This window comes from Drosophila sulfurigaster, chromosome 2R, assembly GCF_023558435.1.
Source record: "Drosophila sulfurigaster albostrigata strain 15112-1811.04 chromosome 2R, ASM2355843v2, whole genome shotgun sequence".
In the NCBI taxonomy this organism is placed as follows: domain Eukaryota; kingdom Metazoa; phylum Arthropoda; class Insecta; order Diptera; family Drosophilidae; genus Drosophila; species Drosophila sulfurigaster.
In genome coordinates, this window is record NC_084882.1 from 23,264,274 (window position 1) to 23,281,834 (window position 17,561).

At 45.6% G+C, this 17,561-nt stretch overlaps 1 protein-coding gene across 1 annotated transcript; it reads right to left on the reverse strand.

The window, feature by feature from the left end:
* Positions 1 to 5: 5 nt before the first annotated feature.
* LOC133838393 (protein unc-80 homolog) lies at positions 6 to 16,108 on the reverse strand. The gene is given in 33 exon segments (XM_062269467.1): positions 6 to 442; positions 497 to 1,164; positions 1,218 to 1,386; positions 1,442 to 2,887; positions 2,889 to 2,909; positions 3,101 to 4,050; positions 4,108 to 4,411; positions 4,465 to 5,019; positions 6,078 to 6,651; positions 6,713 to 6,888; positions 6,970 to 7,268; positions 7,329 to 7,466; positions 7,529 to 8,261; positions 8,320 to 8,937; positions 8,998 to 9,103; positions 9,414 to 9,756; positions 10,112 to 10,309; positions 10,375 to 10,801; positions 11,011 to 11,155; positions 11,460 to 11,477; positions 11,716 to 11,828; positions 12,043 to 12,096; positions 12,098 to 12,225; positions 12,426 to 12,625; positions 12,684 to 13,003; positions 13,060 to 13,194; positions 13,250 to 13,549; positions 13,611 to 13,801; positions 13,863 to 14,004; positions 14,066 to 14,086; positions 14,374 to 14,400; positions 15,047 to 15,262; positions 16,019 to 16,108. Coding segments are annotated over 32 exon segments (9,954 nt in total). The 5' UTR covers positions 15,254 to 15,262; positions 16,019 to 16,108; the 3' UTR covers positions 6 to 214.
* Between the last annotated feature and the right edge of the window lie 1,453 nt (positions 16,109 to 17,561).

The following is a 17,561-nucleotide window of genomic DNA, read 5'->3' on the forward strand; positions in this document are numbered from 1 at the left end:
GTGCATAATGATTGACTATCATGTTTATTGAATAATTTCCTAATCGCTAAAAACGCGGCACATAATGGAAAACAACTAATGTACGCGAATATAAAACTTAACATCAACTACATATAATAATTGTTAATTGTACTAACTATATTATAATTGTGCTAATTTACTGAAAATTGAGGCTGTCCTAAAGCTCGTAAGCCCGGTCGCCGTTCTGTGATTGTTAAATGAGTGTATCTTCATCCTGACCCTCGAACACCATCAACAACGAGTGCTGCGATGGCGATCGACCCAGCGTAAGTCCACCCAGCGAACCATCTGGCGAGAGCAGTCCAGTCTGCAGACTGTTGTTATCCCTGTAGCCGGAAGTCGACGAGGTTTGTGACACCGAATCCCAGGATATTTCGCCAATGGCCTTGGCCTGCTGCTCCTCCTGCGACAATGAAGTTACCTGAGAATTGGATTGGATTAGTGGAAGGCCTTAATTGCCATGTCAGATGCTTACAATGCTGGGCGTCTCAATGGGAGTCAGGCGACTTCGCTTAAGCCGGAATGTTTTGCGACTGGCCGCCTTGGAGCGCTGCAGTCGCGAACGCGTGTGATCGCCCGAACTGTCCTCGGCAGGACTCTCAGGTGAGAGTGGCGTTGTGGAAGTCTCTCCTGAAGAATGTCGAAATTCCACAGATGATACAAATCGCAGCTTTGGTGGCTGCGCCTTGAATGGAGCCTGCTGCAACGACTGCGAATGCGACAGCTGCGAAGCTATGCCCGGCGGCAGCGCTGAGGCTGTGATGACATGTCCCGACCCACTGGGACCACTGCCCAACGATTGGCCAACTAGGGTGGGTGCAGAGCCCACCGCAACCTCACCGCTGTGACTTTCGCTAGTCGTGGTGTGCGGATCACGGCCTGTCGAGCTGCTGGACAAGGATTCGCGCGGTGGATGCAGTGTCTGCTGCGAGAGCGTGTCGCTTGGCGTGCAGATGCCCCCAGAGCCGCTACGTGAATCGATGGGCACGGCCGAAACATGCGAATGCGTGGCCTGTCCGGTTGTAGTGCCCGTGAAAATGGAGATGAGCGAGGGACGCTGCTGTGACTTATGCGCCTCGGCAGCGCTCGTTGCAGCCGGAGTGTCACTCTTCTTCTGCTCGGAACTCTCGCGATCCGTGGAGACTATGAAGACAGATTGTGAGCAAATGACATGTTTAAGTTATCTTTATAATTACCGTAACGTTTATCCTCTAGTTCATCGCGCAAATCGCGAAGTTCGCGTGCAAGCTCCAGCAGCAGCGCGCCCTTCGACTTGAGTCCACCTTGAGGTGGTGTGCCACGCAAACGCTCCCTGATGATGAACTGCATGTGCCGCTCGTGGTCGCCAATGGGAGGTTGCGAGATCTGTGTGTGAAAACAGATTTAATGAAACCATTCGATACATTTTCAATACGCTTACCTTGTGCAATATAAAGGGCAATAGGACGATGTAAAGAGGAGTGCGATGGGTAACCACGAATTCCATGAAGCTCCACAGATCGGGTGCAGCCTCATTGCGTCTGCCCAGATCACGCATGACACGCACAATGCGCGGCCATTCGCTGGACAAACGATTCTCGAAGCAGATGCAGACGATGCGCAGCGCCAGAAACGCTGCTTGATACAGGGAACCTGAAATGCGAGCCGGACGCTTGGCGTCTCGACTGCCCGTGAAGGTAAGGGAGCCGGCCCGGAGATCACCCGTCACTCGATTAATTTGGGACACTGCTTGGCCGGTGCGGCCAGCGGGCGGACTCATGGCATTGAGGACGGCTGTTAGCAGGAATGTGACGTCGCTCATTTTGAGTTCACCAACGTCGGAGACACCGCGTCCCGAGCACACTTTCAAGCACAGTGGCATGATCAGATGCATTAGAAATCCTTCGGCCTTTTCCTGCGTGGCAAACTCGGCACTGCCGCCACAGATCTGCACCAGCGAGAAACAATCAACCGGACTTACCACCTGCAGTGCCACCAGACGCACCACGGCTGAGCAGAAAAAGGCCGGCGGATTCTGAGACATGAGCGCTGCACCTGCACTGGACACGCCCTCGGGTATCCCGGTGCCCGGTTCGTTGACAATCAAATTCTGCACCGTGCTAATCAATGTCTTCATCTGCTGCCAGTGCAGCACATACGGATGCCGTATGATTGTTTCATGTATGCCCTTTAGCAGCCCCGCTGCTGCCTCCCAATCTGTGTTGCGCCGTATCGATGGCTTCTTAGAGATCTTCAGGAACACCTTATCGATGCGTCGCAGAACGGTGACCAAAGCATTGCGCAGCGTATCATTTGACCACTCGGCACGTGGCAGCACCGATTGCATATAACGTTGCAGGCCACGACATGCCATTGACTCGGGATCATAGGGCGACACCTTCAGCAGCGAGTGCGCAATGTCCGCCAAGCGTATGTGACACTTGGCATCTAGCACCTCGGTGGGTTTGCTGTCGTTGCTGGGCATCTTCTTGGCCAGCTCAGCCAGCCGTGTTGTGGATTTGGTTAGAAAATCCGCTACCACTGAGAGCAGTACATCACGTGGTCGACGGTACTCGGTGCGTATCATTTCCGAATCCTCAGCAGAGTCCATCATGTTCTTCGTCCGTGGATCTGTAGCGTATTTAGTGTGCGATTCCTCCTCAAAGTCCATCCCAGGTGAGCAGGGCGGTCCGCGGCTGCAGTTACGCTGAGAGGAGCCCTTGTGCTCCGGACTGTTGCGATACGGTCCGTTGTAGCTCTTGGCCAGTCCCTCGCAATTGTGTACCATGGTGCGTATGGCTACCGCCAGCTGGAGAATGATATCGCGCTCGGATTTGCCCTGCAGCGGAATGTAGCTGGGCGATTGGATTTGCTGCAGATAGCAAGGGGAGTATGGCCTCCAATATGATCTATTATTTAAGAAAAAATCACAATTTAATATTGATGAATTCAAAAATCATTCATAAGGAAAAATATTTAAAAAAAGGTAAAAAAAAAATATATATACATAAATATTATGTTAAAAACTTAAATTAAATTTAAATTAAATTTTTAAATAAATCGCAAACAAAATGAAAGAATACAATCGTTGAGTACTTGCCAGCATTTGGTAGCCACGCGTGCTCTCGGCGGAGTAGGAGACAACCATCACACAGAGAGTGATGCAGTCGAGCACGGTGACATCGTCGTCCTCGTCGTGGTAACAGAAATCAATGGCTTTCAGTGGTTTCGGCTCCTTGACCAGTTCGGCAATGTTTAGCGGATCCGGAGAGGGATCCTCCAGACTAAGCAGCAGATTGAATAAGCAACTTGATTGCACTTTGTGCGCCTCACCATAGGTGCCATCCTCATCCGTATCGAGAATGGCTGAAACGGAGCCAAACATCTGTAGAATGAAGGGTTTCCTATTGAGCAGATAGAACTGCTTGACAGCATATTCGATGGTTGTGGTAATCAACTTGTTGGTTTGATGTAGTGAATACACCTGAAGCAACGTCGGCATGATCATAAAGTAACCATTCGTGGAGAAGATATTCTTGAAATTGAAGGCAGCGTTGATGAATGTGGCCATCACGTAGCGCATGATGCAGGAGTCCTCGGCATGCAGAATGGATGCGCCGGATAGCACGTTCAGGAAGAGCTGAATGTCTGCGGAGTAGGCAAAATTTCCAGCCATCGCCTCGAACATGCGTGCAATAAGACGCACCCACATGAACTTGTGCAACACATCTAGGCCGAGCAGCACCTTGCCATACTCGCCGCCGTGATGCAGATCCAGATCCACCTCGAGGGCTTTGCGCGGGAATGAGGGTAGCTTCATGAGCTCCTCATGTAGGAAGACAACGCGCTGAACAACCATGTCCACATTCTTGAGAATGGCCCAGGTAAGGTGCACCTTGCCAATTTCGACGAATTTCTTAGTCAGTTCTTGCTTTTGCAGCGCTAGAAATGATTCCTCTGGGCGCATAAGCATCAAACGCACCTCTGGATATTGGGAACGCTTGAAGAAGTACAAATCTCTTATATACCAATTCGGATTGAGTATTTTATCTGGCAAAAAGTTAAGAGTTAGCAAAGTTGAGATAGGCATATGTATAGAACACTCACTGCTTTTGTAGTCCACCAAGCAATAGTGTGTGATGCTCTTCTCATCAATGGGATAATAGTCCAGTGCCTCCTTCAGCAGCTGACAGAACAAAGTGTCCTCCTGGACTGGAAATTGTGATGGAATGTTATAGTCGTCATCGGCCGGACCGTGCACCACAATCTTTTTAGCGGCGGGCACATTGGCTGTCAGCAGAATAGACGCATCACATTGCTCTTTGCGGAGAATCTGCTTCAAATCCTTGAACATGATTCCATGCACCGAGTGCACAACCATCCAAAGCACTGACAATGCTGAGCCCACGAGCTAGAAGAGTTTCTGATTAGAAATTGATTCAGAAAATTGCATCTTTAACTCACCTCCTGCTTCAGTTCGTTGGAGGAGCGCACATAAAACATAATGTAGCCAATGATTGAGTTGTATAGCGCAAATGCAGCCTGTTGTGGCAGACGTGGCACAAAGCGTATCAGGTGCCGCAACAGCTTGAACATCTGATCCTGACGATCGCGTGTCAAACGCTCAAAGACATAGCGCAGAAACAATGCTGACTCTTCGACCAAACAAACCCAGATCACCTGGTAGGCCACTTCGTAGACAGCGTTGCCATCGGAGCCAATTGCTGCATCATCCAAGCAGCCAACAATCTGCATCACGGAGGAGCACAGCACCGAGGGGAAGAGCGAGTGAGCGTGATGCAGATGCGACGATGCACGCGTGCCATCCAAATCCTCTTCGATTTCGTGATCCTCGTGCTCCATACCTGGCTCATGAGAGGCCTGCTGACTTATCGGTATCATGGTGATGAGGAAACTATGTCGTTCCGCTCGTTGCTTATCCCGCTGCTGCCTTAAAGCATTCCTGATCGCTTCCGTCTGCTGCATCTTGCGGCTTTTTGTAGCCGTTACAAGTGAGCGCTAAACAGTAAAGAAATTGCACAAGATTAAAGATTGAAATGGACATTTCTATTTAAATTATGTGAATGATTGTTTTTATCAATAAACAATAATGAGAATATATAATTCGAGAACTTTAATTGGCGTAGCCTCAAAGTATGCAACACAAATGTTGTGACTGAGTTACTTAGAAGAGCCTCAAAGTATGCTATAAAAATTATTTGCTACTCATTAATTTACAAATAGAAAAATTATCTTAGCTGTGCCATATCCTTATTTATTTTGGCAGAAATAGTTTCATTCGATTCCAGGACGCGAAAGCTATCGATTAACATCCAAAACTCATGATGCCATTTAAGAATCCAACACTTGTAAAATTTCGTCTCAGGGCTAATGAAATGTGGCAACAAAAGCAATATCCCTAATATCTCCGAAAGCAGAAGGACAATTCGAATGTCCTTTCACCAGTCAATAAGCCTATCAAAAATACACTCTTTGACACTATTCCGATCATGATCCTGCCAAGATCAGGAGAGATATAGCTAATTTTTTGTATACAAAAAAATCATTTTATTTCAGCCGTTTAAAGGACTTACAAGGATTTTGTAACGGATTCTGCATTTTGATATTAATATCTATCGATTTTCAAAAGGACATCCAAATCGTCCTTCAAACGGCGAAGTTACAGCGAAAAAAACTGTTTTTTGAACAATTCTTGCATGCCCCCCCCTTTGAAAATTTTTCGATAAAATTTTTTGCTAAATTTTGCAAATTCTGGCATGTCAAGTTATAGTGTTGGCTTATGTGAATACAAAAATGAATGTCTTTTTGAATTCCTTCTGTATTCTGCCAAATTGTTACCACAACAATAATGTCTTAAAGGGATATTTTGGCCATTTTCTTGCGCCTTCGGTTCGTAAATATAAATTTCATCGATTAGCATAAAAAAAAGAAAAAGAAAATTTCTAAGTATAAATCAAATTGTTGTTTGATTGATTGTTGTTAAGAATTTAATTATTAAATAAAATAATATGAACTTAAAAATACTTCGTTTCAATACAGATAGATAGTTGACTTACATGTCTGTCCTGATTCAGTGTCATATCCATGTCTTTTGTTTGCTGCACTGGCATCCATGGCGGATCAACCACAGGCAGACTCTCAATACCAATTTTAGGCGAGGGCAGCGTGAATTCAATGCCTCCTGGTGGGACCTTGAATGTCGCGTCGTGTGCATTGTCCTCCATGCGTGGCCAGACATGGAAACGGCATTTCCACAACACCAGATAACGCTGAATGGCTCCAATGCGAATATCTGGATTTTTGTTCTTTAGCGCACGTTGCATGATGTCAAATGCAAAGTTTTGCGCCTTCACCGAACCCATGAGGAAGACGGCGGCACTCGAGGTGGCCGTATCATGATTAGTTTCCAGCAACAGCTCCCACGCAGCGGGCATGGCTTCGATGACCAGTTCCTCGGTGAGTACCACAGCTCCCTTTAGCATGGTGGCCAGGGGAAAGTGAAACAGATTGCGTATGTGGATGCGTATGAACTTAAGAATAGGCGGCTCTTCCTGAATTTTCTTCTCCTTTTCCTGGCGGAAGGCTCTGGCCAGTTTCTCGGCCATCTCAATGTCAGGATCATCGCTAATGCTGTAAGAATTTGAAATTAATTAATGTGCAGACCAACATACTGAGCTAGTTGGTAAGTTACCGATCCTTGCGGGACAAGCTGTCCTTGCGCTTAGAGGGTGAAGTCTGCGTGGAACTCTGTTCCGATACTTTTCGAGTAGATCGAGGACGCGCCGAGGATTTGCTGGCACTGATGACAGTGGGCTCCACAGTGGGATGATCCATGTCAAAGTTGAAACCAAATTCTTCGCCATAAACCTGCAAAATTCCAGATAAATATAGTAAAATAGCTGCTACACATAAAAGATAAATACCGCATATTGTAATGCCAGGACTTACCTTGCGGGTGGCCTTGATGAGGCGTGTGCAGGAGCGCATGTGGCGCTTGTAGCAGAAGGGATGACAGTAGCCCTTGTGGGTGCAGTAATAGTTGTAGCTGGTAATCAAATCGATGACTGCTTTGAGCCATGGCATATTCTTGGCCGTCTCATCGTTTTCATTGGAGTCTGTTGGTGACTCTGGTTGCTGGTCGTCGCTAAGGATGCCAGGTGATTCTTCGCCACCGCTGACCATGCCTTGCTCCGATGTGTCGCTGCGATCAGACAGCGAGGAGACCTTGCGCCTCGACTGCATGTTGACTGCAAAGCAAAGTGCTAAAATTGAAAACATTCTTGCTATTGGAATGCAGCAACACTTACAGTCCGTTTCAATGTCCTTGCTATCCTTAGTATTCCGACGCAACTTCAGCGAGCGTCGCTTGAAGGAACCGCCCGTTGTGGTCGCTGTGCCGCGTCGCAACAGAAAGGGACGTACTGCCGAGGCAGTTGGACGACGAGCTGCGCATTAAATAGACTTGAGAATATATTTAAATAAACGTTTACGAACAGGCAATCTTTACCCTCCTCGCCCTCCTTGGTAAGCGTAGTGTTGCTGCTGTTCTCCGACTCATTGTCCGGCTCGTGCAGCACAAACGATATCTTGCGCTCCGTCTGCCCGGCGCCATCATTGCCCGCCGCAATTGATTGCAGACTCTGCGCCGAGGTCTGCGAATGTCCCATAGAACTTAGTGCCATGGACCAGCGACGATTTGCCTCGCGATACACTTTCTCCCAGGGTGCGGGACGATCTCTGTGCAGCATCTTGGAGGTTTTGGGCAATGTGATGTAGGTATCGCGCAGAAAGGCTGTGATCTCGAAGAGCAGCACACAGGCAATCAGCTTGAGCGCATGCGGACAATCGTTGCCATGCGGATTGACAGAGGATTCATCGAGGAAATCTTCCTCCTCGTCTTGCTGCAGCAGTTCGCGTTGCTTCTCTGGATCGGTAAGACTGGCATTCAGTGCCTCATACTGCAGTCGTTCCGTGAACAGAATCTCCTCGAGACGTGCGCCAACCATCTCAGCCCATTGATGGAACATTTTGCCCGCTGCACGGAGCAGAATATGTGTTCGACGAGCGCTGGTTTGGCTGACTTGTTGCTTCATCTGGGAGGGATTGATGTTGGCGCCCGAGGCGCGGTAACCGCCCACGTTCTGCTTCATCCAGATGGGCCATTGCCCTTTGTTGCACAGATGTACAAAGTGTGCGCACTCCAGTAGAAATGTGGCTCGTGTAACTAAAGGAGCTTGAGGCTGTCAACAAGCGTGATAATTATTAGAATGCTGTGTTGAGAATGTAGTTGTAACTTACCAAATCCAAGACGGCAGCAATGAGTTGCGGATCGGGAAAAGATCCCGGTGCGCAGGTCTCCAGCAGAAAGGATAAACGCAGCATGCCAACTCTCACAGGCTCGGTGGGCACAAGTTTGCGTTCCTTTAGTATGACGACCTCGGACTCGCGTGGACCGTCGCACATATCGGATGAGCTGCGTCGACTGTAGTCCGCTGTCTCTTCGATGCCGCCCACCTTCTTCTTGCCCTTCACAATGCCGCCGAAACGGTTCAGCCGTCGCTCAACGCGTCGCTTGGCGCGCTGTATGGAACGCCCAATGCCGTCGCTGGAACGACCACGCTGGATCTTCAGCGAGGCGTGCCGCATGAATGTGGACGATATCTCGGGATTCAACGAGCCTATCTCCAGGTCAATGGACGATGCCTCCTTGGGCGTACCGCGAAACCAGCGCACCAAGCCGCTGAGCCGTCCCAGCGAATTGCGTTCCGAGCTGGACGTGGAATCGGAGAGCAGCGCTCGCTCACTATGCCGCGGTGTCAACGTCGGCCTCACGCCTGTCGTGCGTCGCCTAAAATTGCTCAGCGGCGACTGGCTGGTCTTGTAGTGCTCCTCGCACGGTTCCGTCTCCAGCAGACTCTGTAAACAATACAGGCAAACGCATCAGCAACAGATTAAAGCACTATGAAGTAGACTCACCACGGCGCAGGCTGAGGATGTGCTGCGTTTCTTGAGCAGCAGACGTCGCTGCGAACGATTGTCATCGTTTTGCACACTCTGTACGGTGTCTCCTTGGGGTATATGCCTGCAAAGTCAAAGGTGTTAAGCAGGATGGATGAAGATTGATGACTCTACTGCCCAAAAAGAACGAATTTAAAATTGCGGCTCTTTCAGATTCTTTCAAGTTGTTTTCATACTTGCTAACTGTTCATTATTTTTTAATATTATATACTTTTAAACTTATACTTATACTTTCGCTGTATAAAATATATAAAATATATTTTTAGTCTTAACTGAAGAAGAGGCAAAGAGCCATTCGATTAAATTAGAACTTTCATGGGCATTATAGGGATAATTCGCATTATAGGGATAATTCGCCCTACCTCATCGCTTACCTGATAACTCTTGTGGTCTGCGCTGTCGGTCCCTTCTTGTGTGGTCGCGGCGTCACCGCCAAGATGCCGCTGAGTGCCACCAGGCGAAACGGTCCACCATGGGCGCCCTTCACATAGGTGACAAGCTGCCGGATGTCGCCGTAGAGTGCCACATTCTCGGGAGACTTAAGATCCTTGCTGGCCTCGACAAAGCGACTGACGAGCTGCTTGAAGACGGCACCAACGACCTGACCCTCGGCTCCGCCGCTCATGCCGCCGCTAAAATTGGTGGAATAGCCGCCCTGACCTGGTACACCGCCAAGATCGGTGTTAACATTTTTATATCCACTCTGACGTTTATGAGCTATTTTGCATCATCATTATATACATACATATACGAGTATATACAACGTACGAGTATATGATATTTTGTTTGTGGTGAACAGGTTAGGGCACAAGAGGGTACAACTCAAAAGCATTAGCAAAACTCGTCGCATGCATTAGAAAAACAGATTACACACACACACACAATCGCAATTGCACAATCGAATCGCAAATAAATACGCAAAGAAGGCGAAATGGCAAGGATGTGAAATTTTGAAATTGGGAAACTAAAAATGGTTGGCAATCGGGAATTTGGTGCACTTAAAGAACTCGAATCAAGGGTGAAAGCGAAGCAAAAGAAAGCAAAGTTCAACTTTATGCACGATTCGACTTACTCAAAGGCGACAACAGCGAGCTGGGATCCACACAAAAGGCGAGGAATGCATGGAAGTAATCGATGAGTTCCGGCAGCGGCGAAGTCTTGACCATCTCCTGTAGAAAACGTTTGGTGCGTTGACCAGCTTGGCGCAGCATTCGCGAGAGAATCTTCTGGCATTGGTTGCGCAGAAAGTCGGCGGGAGGACCACGAACGCCTGCAAGAAGAGTTTATAATGTCAATAGAAAGATTGAAGATTTCTCTTCTCTTCACTCTACGCACCATCGTTGCAGCCATGTGGACATCCCAGCACCTGGAGCGCTCGTCGTGTAATGCCCATGGATATTTCGTGCGCATGCTCACCCAGCTTCAGCACGCCCATCTCAATTAAAAGTTCGCAAATGTTGAGACCCGCCTCTAGCACACGCAGCGAAACAACCTGCGAGGGATCACGCTTGAATACGCTGCTCACGGCCAGCAACACAATCTCATAGTCGATGCCGCCATCGCGGGTTATATAGAACGAGGAACCAGGTGCTTCGGACTCATCGACACCGGTGTAATCGATGTGGGAATCGGTGTGTGAGCGCAACATGGGACCGCGATAGCGTGTGGTGCTGCTGCCACCACCAGTGCTGCCATTGGCACCACCAGCGCCCGCAATGCTGCCGCCATTGCTCAAGGCATCTAGCTGGGAGTCAATGGAACCCTGTCGATGGATTCAAGGATGAAAGAAAATATTAATGTAATAATTATTATTCATTGATGAAATGTAGTCTCCCTTAAATGCTAAAATTGTTGCTCGCAAATGGTATTCAGAAATCGTGATTTACGATTTCCTAAACTGCCTACTGGATGAGTACTGAATATGCAATCAAAACACCCCTCCGTTTCCTTAATCGCCAATTTGTAACTCACCTGACGTTTCATGTAGTCCGGCGAAGGCGTCGGCGTATGCTCCGTGACCGTAATAATCGGATTGCGTGGATAGAAAGCTGTGGAGCGTGGACAAGTGGCCTGTGGTGGTCGCGACACCTTTGGCGGCTCAACGTATCTGTAAAATCTGTCAAATTGTAGGCGACATGCGGGAAACAGAATTGAAGGTGCTTTGCATTAGTCAAACGGATGTGCGATTAACTGAAAGATATAAATGGCAAGAAGCTCGGGGAAACGGCTTGAAGGGATTACAAATAGTTTCGGATGGCAACTGACAAGCAAAAGTGTGAACAGGCAAAACTGAGTGATGGAAAATTGATTGGGGTTACAGGCTGGGAGTGGAGAGAGTATAAAGCTTAGACACAGTTGGAAGTTGGAAGATAACTTGGAGACAAAAGCGTTCAAGTTGCAAGTTGTTGACCAAAACTCACCCGCTATCAAGCAGACAGCTGGTTGTTCAGTTCAGTAGGAGACACATTAATTAAGTAGTAATATTTATAGATATATACAAATATACAGACATATTTGTTAGATTTGAAAATAAGGTATAGTCTATATAAGTGATTGAGTGTCATTGTGAAATAGTTTAAGATTGAGTTTAAGTGCTGTGTGTCTTTGTATCAGATGCCTAATTTTAGAGTAGTCTTTTGTGGGAAGTGTAGAAATGCTCTAAGAACTAACAGTTACCTCAGACTGGGCATGGATTTCCCCTTTATAAGATTGCTAGCTGGCTCACGGGTGATCATGGATGCCGATCGTGATAGTTTCTTTTCCCCGGTGTCAAGACTGCGATGGTATTCCTAGATAGAAATTGTAAAGGCGATTGTTAGTTGAAATTTGTTGCAATTTGACTAGCGATTAACTTGGAGGAACACAGAAACACATAAGCATTTTTGTATATTGCAGTTTTGGGTTAGTTATTGGGGTAGTGTAACAAACACATCAATCAATAATCACAATCAAAGAACGCGTGCAATGAACTGGCTGCAATGTTAGTGATAGCTTTCGGCTTACTGCATGTTGCAGTGGAATCTTGCCATTGGCTGAGTTTGTATCGAGCCCTACTTTTTTCCAGATTCTTCTCCGATTTCGAAAACATTTTCGTCTCCACAAATGCCCGCAGATCCGCCATTTTAACGCGCTTCTTCTTCTCGCTGCCACGTCGCTCCGCATTGTTTGGCAGCACTTGTGCCTCCTCTGCAAAAAAGGAAGAGTTTCGTTATTTATTTAATATGTTACTTTTATTTTATTCAATGATTGAAAAGTGTCAAATTTAAAACCAAAAGTTTAAATTGAATTTAATTAGTATAAGTAATATGGCAAATACATATAACATTAAATAACTAACTAAATATTTAACTCGAAATGAGAAAGCTATAAATATATAATTTACTCACCAACTACGTTTGTTGTCACTGTGGCTGCCGGCTCGGGTATTTCTATGTAGTCCTTGACCACAGAGCTGCCAGGACTATCACGACTGTTGCTGCCTGGGCCCTGGTACAGTGATATCTCGATTTGTGGTATGGGCAAAGAGTTGCTTCGCTTGCGCGGTTGATTCAAAGTAATGGCGGCATCTTCGCCTATTTCACTGAGTCTGTAGAGAAAGAAAACTTCAAGTAATACCATCAGATAATAACTAAGTAGTGACTCACCTATTGTAGAGGTATTGCAGACTCCAAAAGATGCCTTCCTCCTGCCAATGTGAGATGAAGAGACAGCGCAGCACAGCCACATCCAAGAAGGTGGCAGCTGACACATCCGCCTTGACGCTTTCGGACTTGTCGGAGTCTGACTCTTTCTCAATTGAGGCGCTGCGCTTCTCCTTCATGGAGGCGCCACGCGTTAACTCCTGTTGATCAAATTCAAACTTGGTCGAAGGCACTTTCTCCTTCTCCCGAGAGTTCATAGACTGATGGCTGCCCCGACGACTTTGCGATTGCTGCAGCTGTTGTTGCAACAAACTGGCGTCGGCCTGCAAGGAAACAGAGGATGTGGAAACTTCGCGATGGTATAAAAAGTCGGACTTACTGTGAAAAAGGAGTTATCCATGAGTTGAGGTGCTGAGGGCAGTCTGAAGATGACAACGCGTTCATCCTCAACGCTGGAGGCCTCCTCCGGTATGGTTTCGGGAAAGAATTCCTTGGGCGATGATACCCAAGAGCCCTGCGAATAACGCTGCTTATTAACTAATTAGATGTTAGTTAAGGAATTTGGTTACCTCTTCATCCTGTTGTAAATAGTCGGTCATACCGCTCTGTGGCGAGTCCGCCTTGGGCGACATAGCATCGGGTCCCAACGAATGCTTCCGACCCTGGAAAACATCCGTGGATCCTTTGGGTGTGGGAGCACACAACAGATTGCGTGCCTTGGGCTTAACAGGCGCAGTGAAGCAAGGTGCGCCCGGGGCACGATTGTCCCACATGCCTTGCCACAATTTGATGCCATTTTCGAGGCGAAAGTTTTGAAAGTCCGACTCTTTGAGATGATGTATGATTGGCGCAAACAAATACACAAATAACTAGAGAAGAGGGAGAGACATGGTCAGGTAATGTAAAAGATATATAGAGAAAGCAACTCACGGTTATTGTGGGCACTGAGAACAGATACTGCTCCATGGGCTTGGGCTTCGGCTCGGAAGCTTCAGCCAGTCCCAATTCATCGCCATCTTCGTCATCGGCGCATTCCTCGGCGGCATAGAGCAGTATCCACTGCATGGTGTACAACAATTTTGTCTCCACAGGACCAATAGCCTGCATGTCTTTTACGCGGCCTGCAAGAAATTGTATTATTTAGGTGATTGTTTGTGTAATTGATTAATTGATATGACTTACAATATAATAAAGCAGCGCAAGCATGCATGACATGAGGCAGGGCGCCTTGGAGCAGACGCCAGCGTGGAATGGCGCCTAGAGCTTTGGTCAACGGTGGCGAGAGACCAAATTGTATGTTCTGCACAAGCACCTTCTCAAAGGACTGCAAAGGATGCGAGAGTAAGTACTAACAATTCAGAAAAAACTCAAACTATTAAACATACCTTGCAGGCTTCTTTCGATTCCTTATTTAGTTGTATTTCAAGAGATAATAAAGAAAATTCATTAGTTGTATTAAGCATTAAAATAAAGTGAGAATTGAATGGAAATCTAAGTAGCAAGTTTACAGCAAAAATAAGTTTGTATGGAACAATTAAATACAAAGTTAGTAAGTACAATAGTACAACAGTAAAACGAAAATATATATGGAGTCTATATAGTACAGCTATAGCTACAAAGTATATATATGATATAATTGTTAGTAGAGTTAAGTATTATTTATAAAGAACTGTACATAACATTTATGACTTACATGGTGTCCTGGTGCATGTTGACAAAACTACATTCAGATTCAGTTTCAGATTTTCAGACAAATTGCAAAAGATTTTACAATGTTAATTTGTACAGTTTGTTGTTGTTGTTGTTTTGTTTGTTGTTATTTGTTATAGTTGTAATTGTTGTTCAAAAGCATTTAGTATAGAAGTAGAAGTAGTAGTAGTAGTTGAAGTTGTTGAATTAGTAGGGAAAGGCGTGTGTTAGTTTTGTGATTGAAAATCGAATGCAAAATGAATAAAAAGAATAAACATCAAACATCAAAAGTTTGTCATCAAATACCAAAAAATATATGTTATATAGTATGTATGTTAAACGTGAATAACATATAATGCGAGTCAAACAAAGAGCACACTCAGTATAATTTGTATGGGCAATGGTTTCAAGGATTATTAGGTTATGGGTTAGGGGAGTATTCCTTTTTGATTTTTTTGATATTGAGCCAATGGTACAGGTTTACACAGTCCATCATCCTTACAACAAAACACGAATAGCGAATTTACAGCACATTTTAAATTATGGTTTTCGCTTTTAGACGCTTTTTTTTTTAAATGGCCAAATTGTTGTTGTGTTTTTATTTGGTTTCATTCATTGCGATTTACGGCGTTTTAATGGATTTAGTTTTTTTTTTTTTGGCAGAATGCGACACTTACCATGCAACTGGCTTCATGCAGCTTGCCCAGTCTTGGCCTGATGAATGGCGCTATTTGGCGCCATAGGAATGTCTGGACGGAGACGGGCAAGCCCAGATCCTGCAGGCCATCGTCCTGGTCAATGTCAAAGTCATCGTTGTTATTGTTCGGCGTCTGACTGTTGTTATTCGCCTGCAAATTGTTGTTGTTCGTGGCATTGGTCACCATGGTGGCCAGCTGGAAGGAAATGAGCAAGGACACAGAAAAACACAACGTTTTACTCAATGACATGCAACATGTTGCCCATTCATGAATGTGCCACGACACGATATTAGCATACCAGAGACGTAGCAACAAGTATTTGCGTGCGCAGGCTTCAAATACTATAGCCCAGTAATCCCTGTCCCCCAAAAAGACTTCACAATCAGATTGTGCTGCTCTAGGTCAGTGCCACAACAAAACGGCGCTTCAGCATCCCATTCATCTCGTTCAGCTTTGTTCGTCTCCCCCGTGTTGTGAGCACAATTGTCAGCTGCTGCTTGAAGGCTGCGCAGAACGCAGACTCCGCAGCTTCGCTGTCTTCAGTCGGCTTGAGTTATAGATACAGAATTGGGTTTTGTGGTATACATGCAAATTTGGGCCAAAAAATTTTCACAGACCTGCTTATATAACGCGCAGTGAAAATTTTCAGCGAAAAACTTGACTTTTTCCCCATTCAATATCAATTGTTTGCACATTTAACACGCAATCAAAATCAAATGCTGAATTGAACGAGCTTGGCCAAGCAATTGGTGTGTCTGGCCAAAGACCGCACCCAATTTGTGTAGTTGACAAAAAAGGGTTTGGCTGCTCTTCATGGCACAGTTGGCCATCAAATTACGTAGTTTTTTGCGTAGTCTGCAGCTAGTTTTGCCTTTAAATTAGTTTGGGCAATTATCACAATTATTTGCACTTAATTTTCTGCAATTTTTCATTTTCTTTGTTTAATCCTACCTTGATTTATGTGTATTGTTGCCAGTTGCCAGTTTCGATAACGTTGACGGCTGGAGCGTTCGGATGCAACTGGGACAAGCGTCGTTAACTGTCGACCGATTCACATCGTCGTTATCCTTCTCGGTCGCTTTCTCGTTCGTTGCCAGCCACAGCGCACGCACACACATCCTCGTTAAGTATACGCACAGCCACCCCCCAAAGGGCTGATACAGGGTGTTCAGTCAATAGATGCAACTTATTGTTGGCAACGCAACAACTTCACTTTCACTTGGCCACCCTGTGCATTTAGCACACTTATCCATTGATAACAAGTGGAGGGTTGAAAATTGCGTATACGTCGCGGGGTCCCCACTACATGTCTATACTGTCAACAAATGCCTTTAATGGCACAATGTCTGCTCATCATTAGAGCCCATTGTCTGTCAAGCAGAGGCGAAGGAAACAAAGGAACAGCCAGCGAAGCAGTTTGCTAAAGTTTATGCTGTAATGCTTAGCAATAAGTGAAGGAGGGAGGAATGCCAATTAATTTAACAGGTTTTATCAATGGGATGCGCACTTCAAACTGCGCAGACTTCGGCCACCCACAACAGCTGGACACACAACAGGTTGTTGCATGCACTTCCTGGCAGTGAGGCTGCGCAACAAACAGAGAGAGAGAGAGAGCGAGTTTTAAGATGAGCTCGGGTTAAACAGCTGTGTCGGGTAATTGAAACGGAAACTCAAATCACAGAAAGTGGGTCAAAGAAGGGCACGTCGCATGCTGTCGATGTCAAGGACAAGGACTGCGGCTGATATTGATAATTGCCGGTGAAATAATCAGCAATTTATGCCTTTTTTAGCTGCAATTCGTATACGTAATATGTTCGATTCCCAATTCTATATACAGATAGACTTCTAAATATGTATGTGTGTATTGGTATGTGTGTGTGTGTGTGTGTGTGTGTTGGATATGCGTTGTACATTATTGCTCTGAATACATTTGGTGTATCTGTGTCATAGTTTTTAAAAATAGCACGCATTAAAATTGTTGTAGACACAAATACAATTGGATGCCCGAGCGCTACTAAGTAATACGCCTTCTATGTAGATGAGAGAGCCACGAATGTTTCGCTCGTGTGTGTGAGAGGGAGAGGGCCATACAGGAATAGTATTGTTTAAAATGAAAATACAAAAAAAAAAAAAATACAAAATAAAAAACCATATTACGCATGTTGAACGACTTTCAGGTGTTTATACACCCGACGCCGCGACGGCAACCCAAACAGCCAAAACATTTTGAATGATAACATGCTCTCAATTATATGTACATACATATATGCAAAAATATATATAATACTCGAATTCGAAATTTTCAAAAATCCGATAAAAATGCGTTGCGTTTGGCTTGCCAAATAGATGATCAGGGTCGCTATTTGTATATATGTAGATATATTATCACATTAACAGATATATGCTTATGTTTATAGAACTCTATATGTTTCCATCGAAGAAGAAGACGAAGAGCAAACATGTATATTAGAGGGCAGGCAGATAACAACAATAT